General features: G+C 44.7%; 1 protein-coding gene across 7 annotated transcripts in view; it reads left to right on the top strand.

Annotated features, from left to right (window-relative positions):
- Positions 1–5,245: 5,245 nt before the first annotated feature.
- KCNJ2 (potassium inwardly rectifying channel subfamily J member 2) overlaps positions 5,246–17,489 on the top strand; it is a 544,067-nt gene continuing 531,823 nt past the window's right edge. For 6 of the 7 annotated variants that reach the window (XM_060133887.1, XM_060133889.1, XM_060133886.1 and 3 more), the window contains exons 1-2: positions 5,246–5,395; positions 10,457–11,909. In XM_060133887.1, the coding sequence (XP_059989870.1) occupies positions 10,677–11,909 (1,233 nt within the window). In that variant the 5' untranslated portion in view covers positions 5,246–5,395; positions 10,457–10,676. Of the gene's footprint in view, positions 5,396–10,456; positions 17,421–17,489 lie in introns of those variants that run through there. The other variant, XM_060133885.1, reaches the window with a different exon arrangement.

Raw genomic sequence — 17,489 nt, 5'->3', positions numbered from 1 at the left:
GATAAATAAAGGCCTCCAGAGCAAAACAGAGAGAATTTACTAAATAATAACTCAGCTGCTCTGGAAGTGTGAGCTTCTTAAAGAAACATCCCACTTACTGTTGTTGGTTTTAACATATCTGATGGAAAACAAAGATATATTTAATGGACAGAGTAAGCATTCAAATGATTTCTCACAAATGAGTGTATGATTTTCTTGTACAGAAACGTATAAACATGTGCATATCTGCAAACACACAGGTATCTTACTTTTCCAGAGCTCCTTCTCAACTATTCCTAACACAGCAAATACAAGGTCTGAAGCATTTAAGTGCTCTGAGAAGCTAAAATAGATGTCATAAGTCCATATCCTGCAGCTTTTTTATCCAAAAAGGAAACTGACCAAAACAAGGTAACTCCAAATTTAGCATATGCTCATACTATTTCAAAAATATGCATCCACTTTAAGCCCTTTAGATCATATTTACTTTTACTTTGCATATATTTTTAAACAACCTTGGTTACATAATTTCTCAGCCCAGTGCATATTAGAATCAACAAATTAGACAGAACACAGTGACAGCCTGGCAAATTCAAGGCACGCTGGCAGAAGCAAAAATGAGAAGTGAAGGCTCATTGATGGAGAAGAAGGAAAAACAAGCAGAAAGGCTTAAATAAGCTAGTCTGGGGTCATTTAATGTAGAAGACACTGTTCTTATGGTATCCTGATAGGCCCACGCTATTGCAGGTAAAAATGAAATAGTTTATGTTTATTATAATGAGTTATTACTGAATCATTATTCAAAAGTCATTTTATACTCAAAAATATTGTTACTTTCATTCTTTTCATCATTTAACTGCCATTTACTGAGCCTGATTTATTTACTTGGCCATGTGCAGGGCAATAAGGATATAAAGATTAAAAAAAAAAAAAAGACCTGGCAGCAGACTTTGAAAAGCTCCCCATTGGTAGGTGGAGACAGATACAGGGAAAAATATATCTGTAACAGCATGAGAGGAACAAAATATGCTATACTAGAACTATGTACAGAGTGCTACAGGGGCAACCAGTTAGAGTCTGAGGATGCATATATTACATAAGGGAAAATAATTCCCAATCAAACAAATTTCAATTGAGAAAAGCCATTATGTCAGGGGTCCCCAGCCCCTGGCCACAGACTGGTACTGGTCCATGGCCTGTTAGAAACTGGACTGCACAGTAGCAGGTGAGCGGTGGGTGAGTGAGCGAAGTGTCGTCTGTATTTACAGCCGCTCCCCATTGCTCGCACTACTGCCTGCACATCCGCCCCTCCCCTCCACAGTCTGTGGAAAAATTGTCTTCCACAAAACTGGTCCCTGGTGCCGAAAAGCCTGGGGACCACTGCATTATGTGATATGCTGCATTCCCAGGTCTGCCAGATCAGTTAGGCATCATCGCTGTGTGTGACAAATGGCAAATAAGCCTTGTGGACTAAATCCCACTGCTTTAGAGGAAACTGTGCAGGCAGTGGCATGCAGGAAGGACATGCCATTCTTAGACGCAGCTTATAATTTATAAACACAATTACACACATATAGTCAGAGCCGGGGGCATACCATTATGGACAAAATCTGAGTGAGGGGCAACCATGTCTTCTGGTATGCTCTTAGCATCCTTAACACAACTATGCAAGCTATTATGTCACACGTGTTGTCTTCCATTCTAAAGACTTCCCCATACATTCTAATCCATTTCATTCTACACTCCTCATTCTCCAGATTTTCCTTTTTTCACAAATCCACTTTAGCACTTAATCAGAGGCTGCCTTATCTTGTCATTTAGTCATTTCACTTGTGCACTGTCTGTCTTCTCAGTTAGAGATTGTGAATTCTTAAAGAGAAGGAACTGTTCCTCCTAGGGCTCTTCTCTTATCTCACCTAGCGCACAGCTAAAGTACAAAGTAGCTACTCAACAAGTAGCTACTACTCTTTATTGAATTTATTATGGAGATGAAATCTTACCAGTGCAGTAAGTGAGATTGCCAAAGCCGTTTCCCAACAGATTACATTCAGTGGCTTAAAATACCCTAGTGGATGGCTTGTCCTCATAGCAGCAGACTGCAAACTCATCCTGTCTACATTTCAAGTCAACATAACGTTTACTTATTTATGATTATTAATTATTACTGCAAAGACTAGTAAGTGGTTCTTACTACCTAGTAGATGCAAATAACAGGAGTTTTTCATCTTTATGAAATTGGGCTGCATAGATGGTTAACAGACACCTGAAAGTATATCTAATTGCTGGTGATCTTTACATAAATGCAAAGGAAAGATTTATGTTCCTCGTGAAACAATCTCCTTCTGCGTCACACGACCATTCATAATCTGACTGCAGATCTAGACTGTGACTAATATTTGGCTTTAATATTATAGGTGGTTACCGTGGAGGGAATCAGTAAGAGCATAATTGTCACTTCCTTGGAAAAATTTAATCCACAAATGGATCCCAACACTCAGCTGCACTGGTGTCCAAAACTAATGGGGACTTTTTTGCTAAATAAGGACTGATTCAGCCAAAAAGATATACTCTGACTAGAGGAATCTGTATCACGCATCGCTCCAAAAAAGTATATTTACCCAAGCACTGAATGTTTTGGAACACTAGAATTTTCCTACTAGGGACGTAGTGAAAAGTCTCTCTCATTAATTAAAATGCAAATTTATATTTTTCTTTATAAGATGAAGCAATAGAGTTAATCAATGCTATCCTGAATTTACAAAGTTTCAGTTACTAACAAAATTTAATCCTTCATGTTTCCTTATTTAGCTAAATAATTTAGGTGAAAATTCTATTCAGATTGGGAAGCTGCTTATTAAAATAATCAACTTTTCTCTAATATTCTACTGCAACAAGTAAGCCTTGCTGCATAGCATTACATGGGAGGTGAAAGTGACACTGATGAGAAAGACGCCCCTTTGCCCAGATAAATACATATATTTATTTGCCCCCCTCCCATCAGCAAATTTATACAAACAACCATAATCTTGTAACTGTGCATTCATTTCTTTAAAGATTTTTCCTATCATATGAAACTTTCCTGGCCTGGGGTGTATTCAGTTTACTTAGAGTAAATTAAATTAAATTAAATTAAAGTAGAACAATTTCAATCCTAATTGCAGAGAAATGCCACCCCTTTCTGGGTGACTGGTTTTGAACTACAGCTCATTACCTGGAAATAAGAGTGTTGCCTCTCCGAATTCCTGTGGTTTGGAAAATTCTTAGCCATCTACAGATACATAGATTGAATCATAGTAGAGAAGAGAACATCTATAGATGATGAATTTCTCCCTCTTTCCATTTAGGTTTAATATGCTTTGAAGGATTAATTGGACCTCTCCCGCCTGTTCCTTAGAAGAAATCCATGAGGAAACCCATTTCAGAGGAAGCTTATTGCAGTGCAGTGAGCTGTACCTCATCCTCTGTGCTCTGGTTACGCAGAGTCAGCCCCTCTGTCTCCAGGCTCTTTTAGCTTTAGGCTACAGCCTGGCTTTCTATACATCCATCTCTTTTGCAGAGTTGATCCAAACGGTCTATAAATAACACTCGGCTTAACACAGGTTAAATTAGACCTCCCTGGTGTGAAGCATTATTCCCACGGAGAGGACTTTAAAAGGCAAGACAGTTGGTACCAGGGCTCGGACTACTGTACTATCTCAGCAAATGGAATGAAACAGCAATGCGCTTGGCTATCAGAGACACACCGCGCGCGCAACCTGTTCCAGACCCTTTGAATCTCAGCGTCTTCCTCGGTGCTAGGAAAAGTGGCCCACTTGCTAAGGCAGGATTAAGAGCGATCTGCAAAACCCAAGCGTATTTCACCAGCACCTCCTAGGGGCCGCGTGCGGGTATGAGGCTCGGAGGTGGGTCCAGGCGCAGACCCTTTCCTTGAAGTGTCAGTTTCACTCTCCCATACGCACAGATCCAGCCGGGCTGTGCCGCCCAGAATACGAGCTAGTTTGTTGAAGTAGTTTGGCGTCTCTAGGAGGCCTTTCAGAGGTTTAAATAAACTGCGCGGAAGACACATTTGATCGCTTGAGGAAATGCACATTCAACACACACACACACACACACACACACACACACACACACACACACACACACACGGATTTCAAACTTGGGGACTCCTAAATATCCTTTAAGAGCAAAGCTGCGTTATGACACCAAAGTACTCAGACACACACACACACACACACACACACGGTTTAATCTGTAACGTTCCAGGGTCCACACCCGGTTCGCGCTGAAGCTGACGGAGCTTCTGAAAGGGTCTCTGGAAAGGGTCTACGTGCTCTTGCCTGGCTGCTGGGAAGGAGGGCTGGGAGGCGCTGATGCGCGGCAGCGCTGAGTGTCTGTAGGAGTCGCCGTTCCAGAGAGTTCATTACTCTTTAATTGCTCTGATTTTAGATCAGCAGAGCGTGCCGGGCGCTGGTGCAGACAGAGATTGAGGGCGGGCCCTGCGAGAGCGAGCGAGCGGTTCACCCTTCCGAGCAGTCTAGGCGCTTTGTAAGTAATTGACCCAGAGCCGGGAGGAGGGATAGCTTCTTCTCCCAGGCAGCTCCAACCCTGGCGCGCGTCTGAATCCCGCTGGGTTCTGCGAGCCGGTCGCGGTCCCTTTCCCCGTTTAATTCGCGGCTCTTCAGCGCACCGCTGGTCCTGGGGGGGGGTGGGGGGTGGGGGGCGGGCGGATTCAGAGGGTGGGAGGGGGGTGAAGGGAGAAGAAGACGCGCCCCGGCTGAAAGGCTGAAATGCAAGCCTCCCCGGCTGCCACCGCTTCTCCCGGACCCTGGCACCTCGCGAGCCTCTGGGGGCGCACGCCCCGCCCCGCAGCCACAGACGACAGAAGAGGGCAAGTGTAGGGCTGGCGAAGGGGTTGGAAGCTTCGCGCAAGGGCCAGGCTGCCACGAGGCAGCCGCAAGAGCCCGGCCGCGGAGCTTCCCACCTGCTGCCGGCCGGGCCGGGCCGCAGCTTCCCCCTCCCTTGCGCGGCCGGACCGGCGGCTGGGGCGCGGTGGAGGGGGGCGGGGGCCGAACGGGAAGGAAGCGGCGGCAGGTTCTCCCCGGCGGCAGCCCCGCGGCCGCGGGCGCAGCATCCTCCCTCCCCGCGCGGTCCCCGGGGCCAGGCGCGCTGCGATTGGCCGGCGCGGCCGGGGGCGGGGCCAGGCGGGCCGGTGGCTCGCGACGCCTCAAAAGAGCCCAGGAAAGCTCAGAGCGCCCTGGAGCCCCGGCCAGCGCGCAGCCCGCCCGGCGCCGGCAAGCTGGGTCTTGGGAATGCTGGTTCGCCCTGGCTCGCTCGCTTGTACAAACTCCTGGATCTTACATGCCTCTGTAACCCCCCACTTCCACGCCATGTCCCCATGCTCCTGCGCCGGCAACAGGTAAGGGCTGCTGTGTGTTTTCTTCCCTCCTTCCCTCTCGTTGCCTGTGCGGCCCGGGGAGTGGACTCGGGCTGCCGTCCCCGACCCTCCCCTGCCCCGCCGCCCCAGAGGTGCCCAGCTGTCACTCTGCCTTAGCGCTCACCCACGCTCCGGAGTTCCAGACCATGCTTATAGAGTTTGTGCGCGCACCAGAACACCCCCAGAGCTAAAAATACTGAGACATGCTTGGAACAGTTGAGCAATAGAAACAGATTTCTCTGCAGCATCTGTTTGTGCTCATAACTTCCAATGCACCAGCTGTAGCGAGATACTGAGTTTGGAGACAAGGGCGAGGGAGCCTCTGTTCGCTCTCGCTCTAAGGGGAAAAAAAGGGGGGAGCGGGTGCGTCTAGAGTACTGGTCTCAGACTTTGGCAAACCTGGGGACGCAACGCTAGATCTGGATCCTTGGTGTCTTCCCCCCCACCCCCGCCCCTTTGTCATTGCTTCAAGTGTAGCTTCGAGTACCAAACCCAGCGAGCGTCTCAAAGTTGCTTTGCTGGGAAAGAGAGCGGGAGCTCGCGTTGGATTTCAGCCGGAAGACAGCAAAACTTTCACATCCTATGTCACTCTCCCCTGAGCAACTTGTTATTCTTTGTAATAATAATATTAACACCGAAATTGGAAGACAGTGTGGTTTCAGGGAAGCACAGTGGTCAAACGACTTGATTCTGCAAAAGATTGCATCATAACATAGAGTCATCATGACAGTTGGAAAAAAAATCGAGATAGGAAACGGGTAGTTTATCGTCTGTGTCTGGGTAGTCCTGTCAGTAGGATGGTAACTGTGAATACCTGTGAGTTCTGGGGATTTTCATAAACTCAGAATTTACCTTTTAGGAAACAAGGCATTATTTGAAAATAATGTGTTTTGGGTATGCGAGGAGTGCATATTGCTTTGTACCACTTGTTTTCTTTTCACGTTAATAATCGGCAGGCTGTCAGATTTCCTCTCACTAACCGCTGTTGTGTGTCTGCTGTATGTTACCTGTACACTTGCTAGCTTTTTCCTGCTCGCTTCCAACCCTGCGCCAAGTGTTTTATTTATATTTGGCATTATCCGGAAAAATCCCCAGGCTCAGGAGTAAGAGATGTTACTTTAAGGATGGTGGGAGGGGTGAGAGTTGGGGTCAAGGTCATGTCACTTTACTTTCAGCCCCTCCCCCTCCCCATTTGCGAGCACTTTCTTTTGTATTATTGCTCTCCATAGGGATATTTGCTCCGAGCTCTTGTGAATGTGGCGTTAAAACACCACACACACACACACACACACACACACACACACACACACACACACTCGCTATTTCTACTTCCTTCACACTTTCTGGTTGTAGAATCCCCTGGTTAGCTGTAGAGTCCTTGTATGACTTTTGAGTAGCATGGGAGACTGACCATGTTTTTACCTGAGCAACCGGACTGTTTCAAGCTTTTTTCTTTTTAGTGTCTATTTTTTGTTGGCCAAAGAGGTATATTTTTCAGCCTGTGCACACGTTGAGTGAGGCTACCTGCATCGTTGGGTGTCAAAGTTATCGGGCTCACGTAGACGAGTGGGTATCCCGCCTCCCTTACCGCCCCTCCCCCTCCCTTCTGTTTACTGAGCCTCTGAGAGGTTGCTTTGCTAGCCTAGAGCTCTAATAGCAACGGTGTGCCCAGAGCACACTCAGGCCGGTCTATCTGGCATCCGCAGGGGAATAGCTGCTCTAGACACTCAGCCGACCTCTCTTTCATCCCAGGCCACTTTCTTTTACCATCCTTATTTCCTATCCTTCCTTAGAAACTCTCTTATTTGCTCCACGCCACGACCCTATGAGGGGACCCACTTATTCTCACTTATTCTTCATGGTTACATGTTTCTGTTCTTTTATACTCCGTATTGGGAATATTTCCTTTATGGTAAAAATGCTTTGGATGCCTTCCTTTACACCGTGTTGTCTCCTCGACCGTGTATGTGGGTCCACAGCTCTCTCTCCTTTAACATCTACCTTGAGAGTGAAGCCCTGAACTATTTTTTTCCGTTGCTTATGCTTCATTTTGGCTCGGCCTATAAATAGTCTTAACATGAAGAACACCACATGTAACCTCTCAGTTTCCCAGGAATATGTTCTACCTCATTGGTGATAGCCTGGGTAAAAATGATGATCTGTCTATTACATTTATATCAGGCCCTTAAATACTTTAGCTGAAAATGGGGGAATTTACGCATTGTTCATCAACCCAGTATCAGTTCTCCTGAGTTGTGCCCATCGAGGACTCCAGTCACCTGATGTTTTCATCTATTCTTAATTAAGAACGTATCAAGAATAGAGCCCTAAAATGAAGGTACGTGAAAGCCCTATTCCTAATTAAAGTACTTTCCCAGCTGCTCATGAATCGGTGATTTTCAGTGTGAGAAGGGCAGGCAAGGAAGTTTTCTGCTCACTTGCGGCCACTCAGGCATGCGGGCAGGTTGATAGGAAAGACATTCTTCAGAGCGGAACATTAAGACAATTACCCGCTCACACGCTGGCAGGTGTGAGAGGGTAATCGTCAGCTCCACCAGAGTCCGAATGCACATCGTGTGTGTGCGCCCATAGACACACATAAATCTGTTTTGGAGCATACCTGCTGGAAGTGACAAAAGTTTCCATTTTGCCAAAAAAGATCCTTTTTTCCCCCCTTTCCAGGCAGAAATGGTAGAATTTCTAAATGATGCTCCACATATGGAACAAATTCTGTCATTAGCAATGGAAATAAGACAATAATAGTTTCTCGATACAGGCTCTTTTCAAGATTCTAAATGTGGAAAGCTATTCGTAGGAAGCTGGTAGTGTGTGTTTTGTGGAATTCAAGCTAATGTCCTGGGGTCAAGATTTTTGGAAAGTCGTAATTCAGTCTTTAGATTTCATATGGTTGTTATGCTTTAATCTGGAAAGAGTGCAGAAATAAGTCAGGAGAAATTTGAGACTGTCTCCTCATGGGCCCTAATGGTAACTCAGATGGAAGGATTGTTTTGAATCATGAAAAGGGAATTTCTTGGTGTCAGCTTCTAAGATTCTGAAGTCACACAGAGCTCAGGGACACAAGCACTATTTAAATGAGGCCTCCGTCGCCCCCCTCCTTGGAAAATGCACCTGCATTCGGCGTCATGTTGTGATCTCTGTTTTTGTGTAGAAATGCTTGGCAACATCCTACGAGCCGAGTGAGCTGAAATCACCGTTTAAAAAAACTCTTTCCGTGTCCAGGATCTAGAACCCTGAGGAATAGGAGTCTTGTTTCTTTGGTCCAAGTACAAACTTCATGGGGAAGCAGACAAAACATTGAAGCAGGTGGAAGGCTGGGAAGGCACAGCAACTTCTTTTTATAAAGTAATTCGAAGGCACTTTCAAATCAGGCATCACTTAGGTGTCAAAAGCTGCGAAAATGTAACACACATTGCAATTTTCACAGATGACTAATCTCAGGAAAAATGTGTTGGGGCGCATTCTTGCATAATAACTTGGATAAAAAGGGAGAAGTGAAAAGACTGTAACAAGACATTTTCAAAGACAGTGCACCTTGCCTCTCTTTAAGGGGGTGCCCGAAACAGACCAATGATTTGCTCTCTTTGTTTGCAGTTGGCTGGACGTGGTTCTGTTAAGTGCTTAATCTGAATGTGGCTTGGGGGGAGAAAGAAAAAGTGGAGTCTTCGTCATCAGGGCTTCGACAGATTTCTGATCCTGTCCATCTGTTGCTCATTGACCCCTTTAATACAGGAGAGAGATTTGGTGGTTTGAGAAGTCGAGCATCACTTTTATTTCTCAGATCTGTGCTATATTCATTTTTTTAAATTTGTATTTGGTCAACAAAACACCCTAGACTTTCTCCTAGGCTTTTGTGAGTCCAGGAAAAACGAGTTTCTTTGGAGCAAAATTGGAAGTCAAAGTCAATGGGTGGTTTTCACCTGGGCCGGGGTGGGGAGAGATGGAGCAGGAGGAGAAAACTGAAAACTACTATTTGTTCTCATTAAGTAAAGGTGAGTGCGTTTTCCATAGGAACAGAGAGCAAGCAGCGGCACTGGAAGTGAAAAGTCAGCTGAGGGACCCTTACGATTTACTACTGCAAAGTCGTCTCTGTTTGGGAAAACGTAGACTTGGACTTCCACGAAATGAGTTCCAGCCTTATGTCAATCCGCTAAAGACCTGGTCCTTGGGCACAAAGGTGCTTACTTCCTAGCCTGTCATCACACATGACAATCCCACCTCCAGAGACTTTCAGGACTCTCATTGCTAGGCAACAGGATCTCTCTGTATCCCCCAGAGTAAACCTGTGTCTTCAAGTCAGAATCACTTGCGCTAACAGAGATGTTATCAGGCGTTTCTGCCTAGTGGCTGCTTTCAGTGTGTGAAGTGACGGAATAAGCCCAAACAGTCTCCAGAAACTGGGATCCCTTTCAGATGATTAGAAGGGCTGTCTGCTCAGTTTTATCTTTTAAACAAAATAGTCGGTGCTTTTGGATTTCAACTTGTCATCAAGGGCTCTCATATTCTCTCAACATGCACCTGCTGTTCAATTAATATTAACGTTCTGCGTTCATGCGAAATGCTCTCCCGACATGTCCGCGTTCTTAAAGCTTCATGGCAAACCTTGGAGTTAGAAAGTCTTTCTTCTGCCTAATCACCTGGGACCCCAGCAAGTAGCGAAGGCAAAGGAAGAGAATAAGAGGAGAGAGGTAGCTCTGTAAAGTAGAATATTCCAGATCGCTGGCAAAAAATAGGGGAAGGGAGACCTGAGATTTCAGCTGAAAGACTGTCACGAACAACTAACTCTTCTGTGTTTAATGACTTCATGCTTCTAAATAATATAAGAAAATATTTTCTTATCTGTCTATTTCTCTGGGGCTACAAGGAAACGAAAAACCCAGTAATTCAACGTAGAGGACATTTATCTATATCTGACCCTGTGTCTGGCTAGGAAATGTTGCCTTAGGGAGTAGACTTCATTTTTCCATGACTTCTTTTGTAACGAACGATCTCTCTCTCTCTCTCTCTCTCTTTTTTTTTTGGTAGGACCTGTTCTCTGGATGTCAGCTGAGTTACTAAGGTGACTCTGCACGCCAGGAGAGAGACCTTGGTAGAAAGAACCTTAAGGCTCTTGGAGACCCCCATCTCTCCTTCTTTTCTGTGTGTGTGGGTCTTCACTGAACATTCAAACCTGTTTCTCCAAAGGGTTTTGCAAAAACTCAGACTGTTTTCCAAAGCAGAAGCGCTGGCGTCCACAGCAGAAGTGATGGGCAGCGTACGCACCAACCGCTACAGCATCGTCTCTTCGGAGGAGGACGGCATGAAGCTGGCCACCCTGGCGGTGGCCAATGGCTTTGGGAACGGGAAGAGTAAAGTCCACACTCGACAGCAGTGCCGGAGCCGCTTTGTGAAGAAGGACGGCCACTGCAACGTGCAGTTCATCAACGTGGGCGAGAAGGGCCAGCGGTACCTGGCGGACATCTTCACCACGTGTGTGGACATCCGCTGGCGGTGGATGTTGGTTATCTTCTGCCTGGCTTTCGTTCTCTCCTGGCTGTTTTTCGGCTGCGTGTTTTGGTTGATAGCGCTGCTCCACGGGGACCTGGACGCATCCAAGGAGAGCAAAGCGTGCGTGTCCGAGGTCAACAGCTTCACGGCCGCTTTCCTCTTCTCCATCGAGACGCAGACCACCATAGGCTACGGCTTCCGCTGCGTCACAGACGAGTGCCCCGTGGCTGTTTTCATGGTGGTCTTCCAGTCCATCGTGGGCTGCATCATCGACGCCTTTATCATTGGCGCGGTCATGGCCAAGATGGCCAAGCCCAAGAAGAGAAACGAGACCCTGGTCTTCAGCCACAACGCCGTGATCGCCATGAGGGATGGCAAGCTCTGTCTGATGTGGCGGGTGGGCAACCTTCGGAAAAGCCACCTGGTGGAAGCTCACGTGCGAGCACAGCTCCTCAAATCCAGGATTACTTCCGAAGGGGAGTACATCCCCCTGGATCAAATAGACATCAACGTCGGCTTTGACAGCGGCATTGACCGCATATTTCTGGTGTCCCCCATCACCATCGTCCACGAGATAGACGAGGACAGCCCTTTATACGATCTGAGCAAACAGGACATCGACAACGCGGACTTTGAGATCGTGGTGATACTCGAAGGCATGGTGGAAGCCACGGCCATGACCACGCAGTGCCGGAGCTCGTACCTGGCCAACGAAATCCTCTGGGGCCACCGCTACGAGCCCGTCCTCTTCGAGGAGAAGCATTACTACAAAGTAGACTATTCGAGGTTCCACAAGACTTACGAAGTACCCAACACTCCCCTTTGTAGCGCCAGGGACTTAGCGGAGAAGAAATACATCCTCTCCAGCGCTAATTCCTTTTGCTATGAAAATGAGGTTGCCCTCACAAGCAAAGAGGAAGAAGACAGTGAAAACGGGGTCCCAGAGAGCACGAGTACGGACACACCCCCTGACATAGACCTTCACAACCAGGCAAGTGTACCCCTAGAGCCCAGGCCCTTACGGCGAGAGTCGGAGATATGACTAATTCCTCCTCGGGAATAGTTACTTTGAAACGCAGTCTGTTGGTCAAAGGCCCAAAGCAGTTACGCAGACGACGGTACTGGTGAAGAGGTGGTTTGAGACAAGTGACCACGAGGGACTGAGGCTAGCACGATGCTTTCAAAGAAAGACTGTAGGCTCAGAGATGAACCTAAAGCACTAAACATGCCTGCCCCCCCGTGACCCGATGGCACATAACACGTTGTAGAATAAGTTATGGGACGTTTATGTCTTGTCTTGTGTTTTCATACCAAACTTGAACTTGCAGGCAAGCCTTGGTTGGTTGGGTATTTGACGTCTCCAGAATGCTTCTCTTTAGGGAACAAGAATGTTTTTAAATGGCATCACATTTTTAAATGTTTTCAAGGCAAGACTCTGCCTTAACTTTTGAAAAGCTGCTAACTACACGAACACACGTTGTACTGTTGCAGTGTAGTTTTTCTTGTGTGTAATTTAAAAAGTCAGTGTTGAACTTTCTCGAGAGCTCATGGTATGCGCTTCAAAGTGGCAGGTATTTGGCTGTTAGTGGCCAAAACGAGAGCCTGATTTTTTGAGGCCAGTAATTTGTTTGCTAGAATTGATTTCTCTCTCTGTCTCTCTGTCTCTCTGTCTCTCTGTCTCTCTCTGTCAATCTCTTTCCGGTTACATAAGGGCATTATGTAACACTAGCCAAATGGTAGCCTCTGGGTTGTCGTTATTGGTTTTTATTTTTTCTCCATGATGTTAATGGGTGATCTCAAATTTTAAGTTAGAACTACCTGAAATAAATACCAAAGATAATGCACATTTTTGCACAGTGGAGCTTATACTAAAAAGGAAAGAAAGCCCCACGGCTGCCTTGAAGTCAAGAGACAATAACTTTTAACCTCAGCAAGACCGTGAACTGCCCTCTCCTTTTGCACCTTATTCAGAAAACAGAACATCACACACACAGTCGAGTAAGCGCCGTGCTTTACATCTCTGTTCCTTCATGTAACTTTCACGTTATAGGAGGAAGAAGACAGGGGAAGAAAAATTCACACGCACACGATATAAACATCTTTTCTTTCCTTCGAGGTGGTGCTAGCCAGGTGAACGCATACGACGTTGAGAGACGGTGATGTGCCCTTAGATTTTTTTTCTGGGTTTTTCCATGTTTTGCACATTCCAAAATTGATTCCAGAAATCAAGACCTAGGTTGAAATGAGTTGGCATCCTTGACGCTGAGCCATCCAGCTTGAAAGATCAATAGGTTTATGCCCCTGTGGCTGAATTCCTTGCCCTGACAGCTGGTACATCTCCAGCTTAACTGCATCTTCCAAAAGATGCCACGCCTGGCCTCTAGGCTGGCTCTTACGATCGGGCTGTCTGGACTGAGTCCTACAGCATCCGAGGGGGCTGGGAATGCCGAAGTGGGAAGGTGGGAAGAGGGCCGTTTTGACGTAGCTCATCAGCTCAAGTATTCAGGAGGGAGGGGAACACTGCTTTTTTTTTTTTTTTTTTCCTAATGGTACAGAGTAGGAATTGAAAATGTCTCAGTAATGTAGGGTCAACAAGAGCCATAAAAATTCTAAGAGACTCACAAGTAAAGGAGATAATGATCTAAAAGGGTCCTTTCCCCCTGACGGATGCACGCTCACGATTGAATCCGAGCTGACCCCTTCGCCCGCGGAGCCCTAGAGCAGGCTCCTTAGGGCACATTGTTTTCCAGAAGCCTCTCCCGCCTGGCTGCCTGACTTGCTAGAAACATTTTGTTTTGTCTTGTTTTCCGCTCTAGCTCAACATAATGGAACTCTCTTTTGGTTTAAAGTTCCTTATTTGTGAATTCTGGGGTTGCTGACTTTTCTTTTTAATTGGCGTCTCAAAATCAACTCTCCTATGGTATTCTATCCCTGTATGCCATTAAAAAACAGCTTGTTCTAGAATCCTGTATTTTGTAAACTGTTGTCTGTGATGGTCTATGGTTCTTGAACAGCCATATCTGAATGCAGTGCCTGCAATAATTGGACAGTCTCTGCTGTTCTCAGCCTTCAGAGTCGATGGGTTTGAACACTGTGGAGTTCTTTTCACTGAAACCAAGTTAGAGATATCAAGCAAGTGGATGTTATTTTAAGTCCAAACTTAAAGGCAGATTAGGGAAGTTGTTTAGAGAGGTGGAGGGATTGCGTGGATAAAGAATTTACATTCTTCTGTAAACGGCAAATGTTCGGCCATTGACAGGATGCTGACGGTTTCAGCTGCTGCTATTTCGATATTTTTGCAAAGGAAAATAATCAAACCAAAGAGTATTCAGTGGTCTGTAAATTAAATGATGATTCAGTGGAGAATGGGGGTGACCACAGAAAAGGCACCTTCCCATCACACAGCTCTGCCACTTAAAAAGACTTGAGATATTTGAAAGGGGGTGGGTAGGGGGCAAGAATGAGGGAGGGAACTCTTGCAACTTCTTTCTGAAAAAGAGAAAAAAAAAAATCTAAAATTTCTGGTGCACAGGTTTGTTTTTTTTTTTTCAAGAAAATTTTGCAGAAGCTATGTTTTTAAAGTGTACATTTTATAAAGTTTATCAGATATTTTCATATTTAAAGCCAAATGTAAATAGAAGTCTGTAAAGGGAAAAAAGTTGCCATAGAAAGTATAATTTCAGTGCAGCCATTTCTGAGAGCTGGTACCTATATGCTACCGGTTAGCATGGTTTTAGCAAATATTTACCAGCCTTATAAGGTTCGTATTGCTATGTTCTTCTGTTATTTATTTCAGCATGGACTGTTGATTTGAAAGCTTTTTCTAGTTATTAGTATTTTCACAGTGACAATTTTTTTTTTCTTTTTGTCAAGAGCCAAGACACAGGTGATGCACAACGGTTTTTGTTTTTGTTTTTGCTGCATTTTACCTTCAAAACATTTGTCATTGACTGGGTTTCCTTAATTAGTGCACACATGTCATTAGAATGCAGGTTGAAGAGACTCACTGTGAATATCTGGGGTCTGTTCCGGGATCTGTGTTGGCTTCTCCGTGACAAGCAAACCCCCACTGAATTTACTTAGGAATTATTCCCTTTTAAAGAATTTTTGCCCATATCTGGATGGGCATTATATTTTTGGGAGGGGGACTAGATTCCTGGTTATCCTATTTTTAAAGAAAAGGTAGACAAAGTGAATTCTATTTTGATTATTGAGAAAGGAATAGTTTTCTATCCCTCTAAGAGTATACTTGAATCAGACATTTTAAGGATGTCACCCATAACTCTGAAACCATTTCCAAATTCCTGGTGAAAGTTTGTTTTATCTTTTTTTTTTTCAATTCTATCAGTGCATTATTTCTTCCCTTCACTTCCTTTCTTCCCTGTCAACTCCCACCTCAAACTTTGATGTTTATTGAATGAGTTCTGTCCCCTAAATCACGTCACTCTTACAAAAAACAAATGTTGGTTCATATTTGATGATATGCCACTCAGTAAAGGTAAAAAGCTTGTTCTGAGAAACAGAGTGAGTGTTTTTTCACTCTGTGTCCAATAATGTTAAGGTTAAAAAAAACAAGAAAAAAAAAAGTGTTGCATAGTCACTCACTCCCAACTAGAATCCCTTTTCTAGTTATGTTGGGTTTCAGCTCTGGGGCTGCGGTGAATTGAACCATCCCGGCCTTTGACAATTGTGAGAGTTATTATTTTCCCGTTTGCTGTCTTTTTGTATCTAAAGTCTTCCTAATGTACTGCACAAACCATGGATTGTACATATTTTTATATATTATGTCTTATTTTATTATTTCTAAATAAAAACTTAAAAATTGGAAACAAATCAGTGCAAGAATCTTTGGGCTCCCTGTATGGTTACTGTAGCACCCCTGAGATAGAAAGCAAAGGTTCCCAAACAAGAGGGCATAAACCCTGATAGTTTGGATAAGTGGAACCCATCACCGAAACAGGTGTGGGGGGCAGATTACTCTAATCCAAGTAAGAGGAAGTCAAGCTTGTATTTTGTTTCTGGACAGAATGGCCTAGATAGAAAAGACCGAGAAACAAGCAAACAAAACTAACAAAACGTTTAAGGTTTAGATTTTGAGTCTCTGTGTTAACAACGGAAGTTACTCGTTATTGAGCCTAACCGGGTAGGGTTCTGGCTTTCTATTATTTCATTCCCCCGAAACCAAATCAGGTTATTATATTCTCGTGTAATAGATCAGAGTTGGCAAATATGTTCCCTAAAAGGCCAGATAGTAAATATTTCTGGCTTTGTGGAACAGTCTTTGTCAGAACTATGCAGCTCTGCCCTGGTACTACAAAATCAACCACGGAGAATACAACAGCAAATGGTGCAGCTGTCTGTCAATAAAACTTTACGTATACAAACGGCTGGAGGGCCAGATTTGGCACACGGTCTGTAATTTATTGACCTCTGTTATACAGGAAGAAACTGAGGCTGGATTTGAAAGCTAATAAATCATCGAGCGGGTATTCAAATTCAGGTTTTATGTGCTTCTAAATTTAGTTTAATCCACTAAGCTATAGAGCGTTTCAGGGTACCAAGGATCTGTGGTCTCAGAGAAAATGTCAATTCCTCCGGCAAATTTCAAATAGCTTAACTGTTTTCCACCATTGGAAACACTGAGGAAAATCCCCATCCTGAAATATGGGTTGCTCCTTAATGTTTTTCCTTTAACAAATATTTTTCTTTTAACAAAGCCCTTACTATGTTTTGAAGATGGTTCTACATTCTTTATGAGTATTGAATAATTTAATCTTAAGAGCAACCCTGTGGCTTCTGCATGATTATTATCCCTATTTAAGAAATGAGGGGACTTCCCTGGCAGTCCAGGGGTTAGGACTCTGTGCTACCACTGCAGAGGGCCCGGGTTTGATCCCTGGTTGGGGAAACTAAGATCCCACAAGCCATGCGGTGTGGCCAAAAAAAAAAAAAAAAAAAAGGAAATGAGGTCACTGAGGCCCAGAGAGGTTGAGTATCTTGTGTAAGCACACACAGCTAGTAAGTACTAGAGCTGAGCCTTAAACTGAGGCCATTTAGTTTGCAGCAACATGGATGGATCTAGAGATTATCACACTGAGTGAAGTAAGTCAGACAGAGAAAGACAAATACCATATGATATCGTTTATATGTGGAATCTAAAATATGACACAAATGAACTTAACTATGAAACACAAACAGACTCACAGACATAGAGAACAGACTTGTGGTTGCCAAGTGGGGAGGTGGGGGAGGGATGGATTGGGAGTTTGGGGTGAGCAGATGCAAACTATTACTATATGTAGAAGGGATAAACAACACAGTCCTACTGTATAAGCGCAGGGAACTGTATTCACGCTCCTGGGATAAACCATAATGGAAAAGAATATGAGAAAGAATGTATATATGTGTGTAACTGAATCACCTTGCTGTACAGCAGAAATTAACACAATATTGTAAATCACCTATATTTCAATTAAAATAAATGGAGGCCGTTTAGCACTGGGCTGAGCTTTTTATCATTATACTACGCTTTCCATTTGGAGGCATTCTTGGGAAAAGTTTCATCATTTCG

The sequence above is a fragment of the Lagenorhynchus albirostris genome, chromosome 20 (assembly GCF_949774975.1).
Source record: "Lagenorhynchus albirostris chromosome 20, mLagAlb1.1, whole genome shotgun sequence".
NCBI lineage: Eukaryota > Metazoa > Chordata > Mammalia > Artiodactyla > Delphinidae > Lagenorhynchus > Lagenorhynchus albirostris.
Note: the sequence above shows the minus strand (reverse complement) of the source record. Positions and strands in the feature narration are given on the sequence as shown.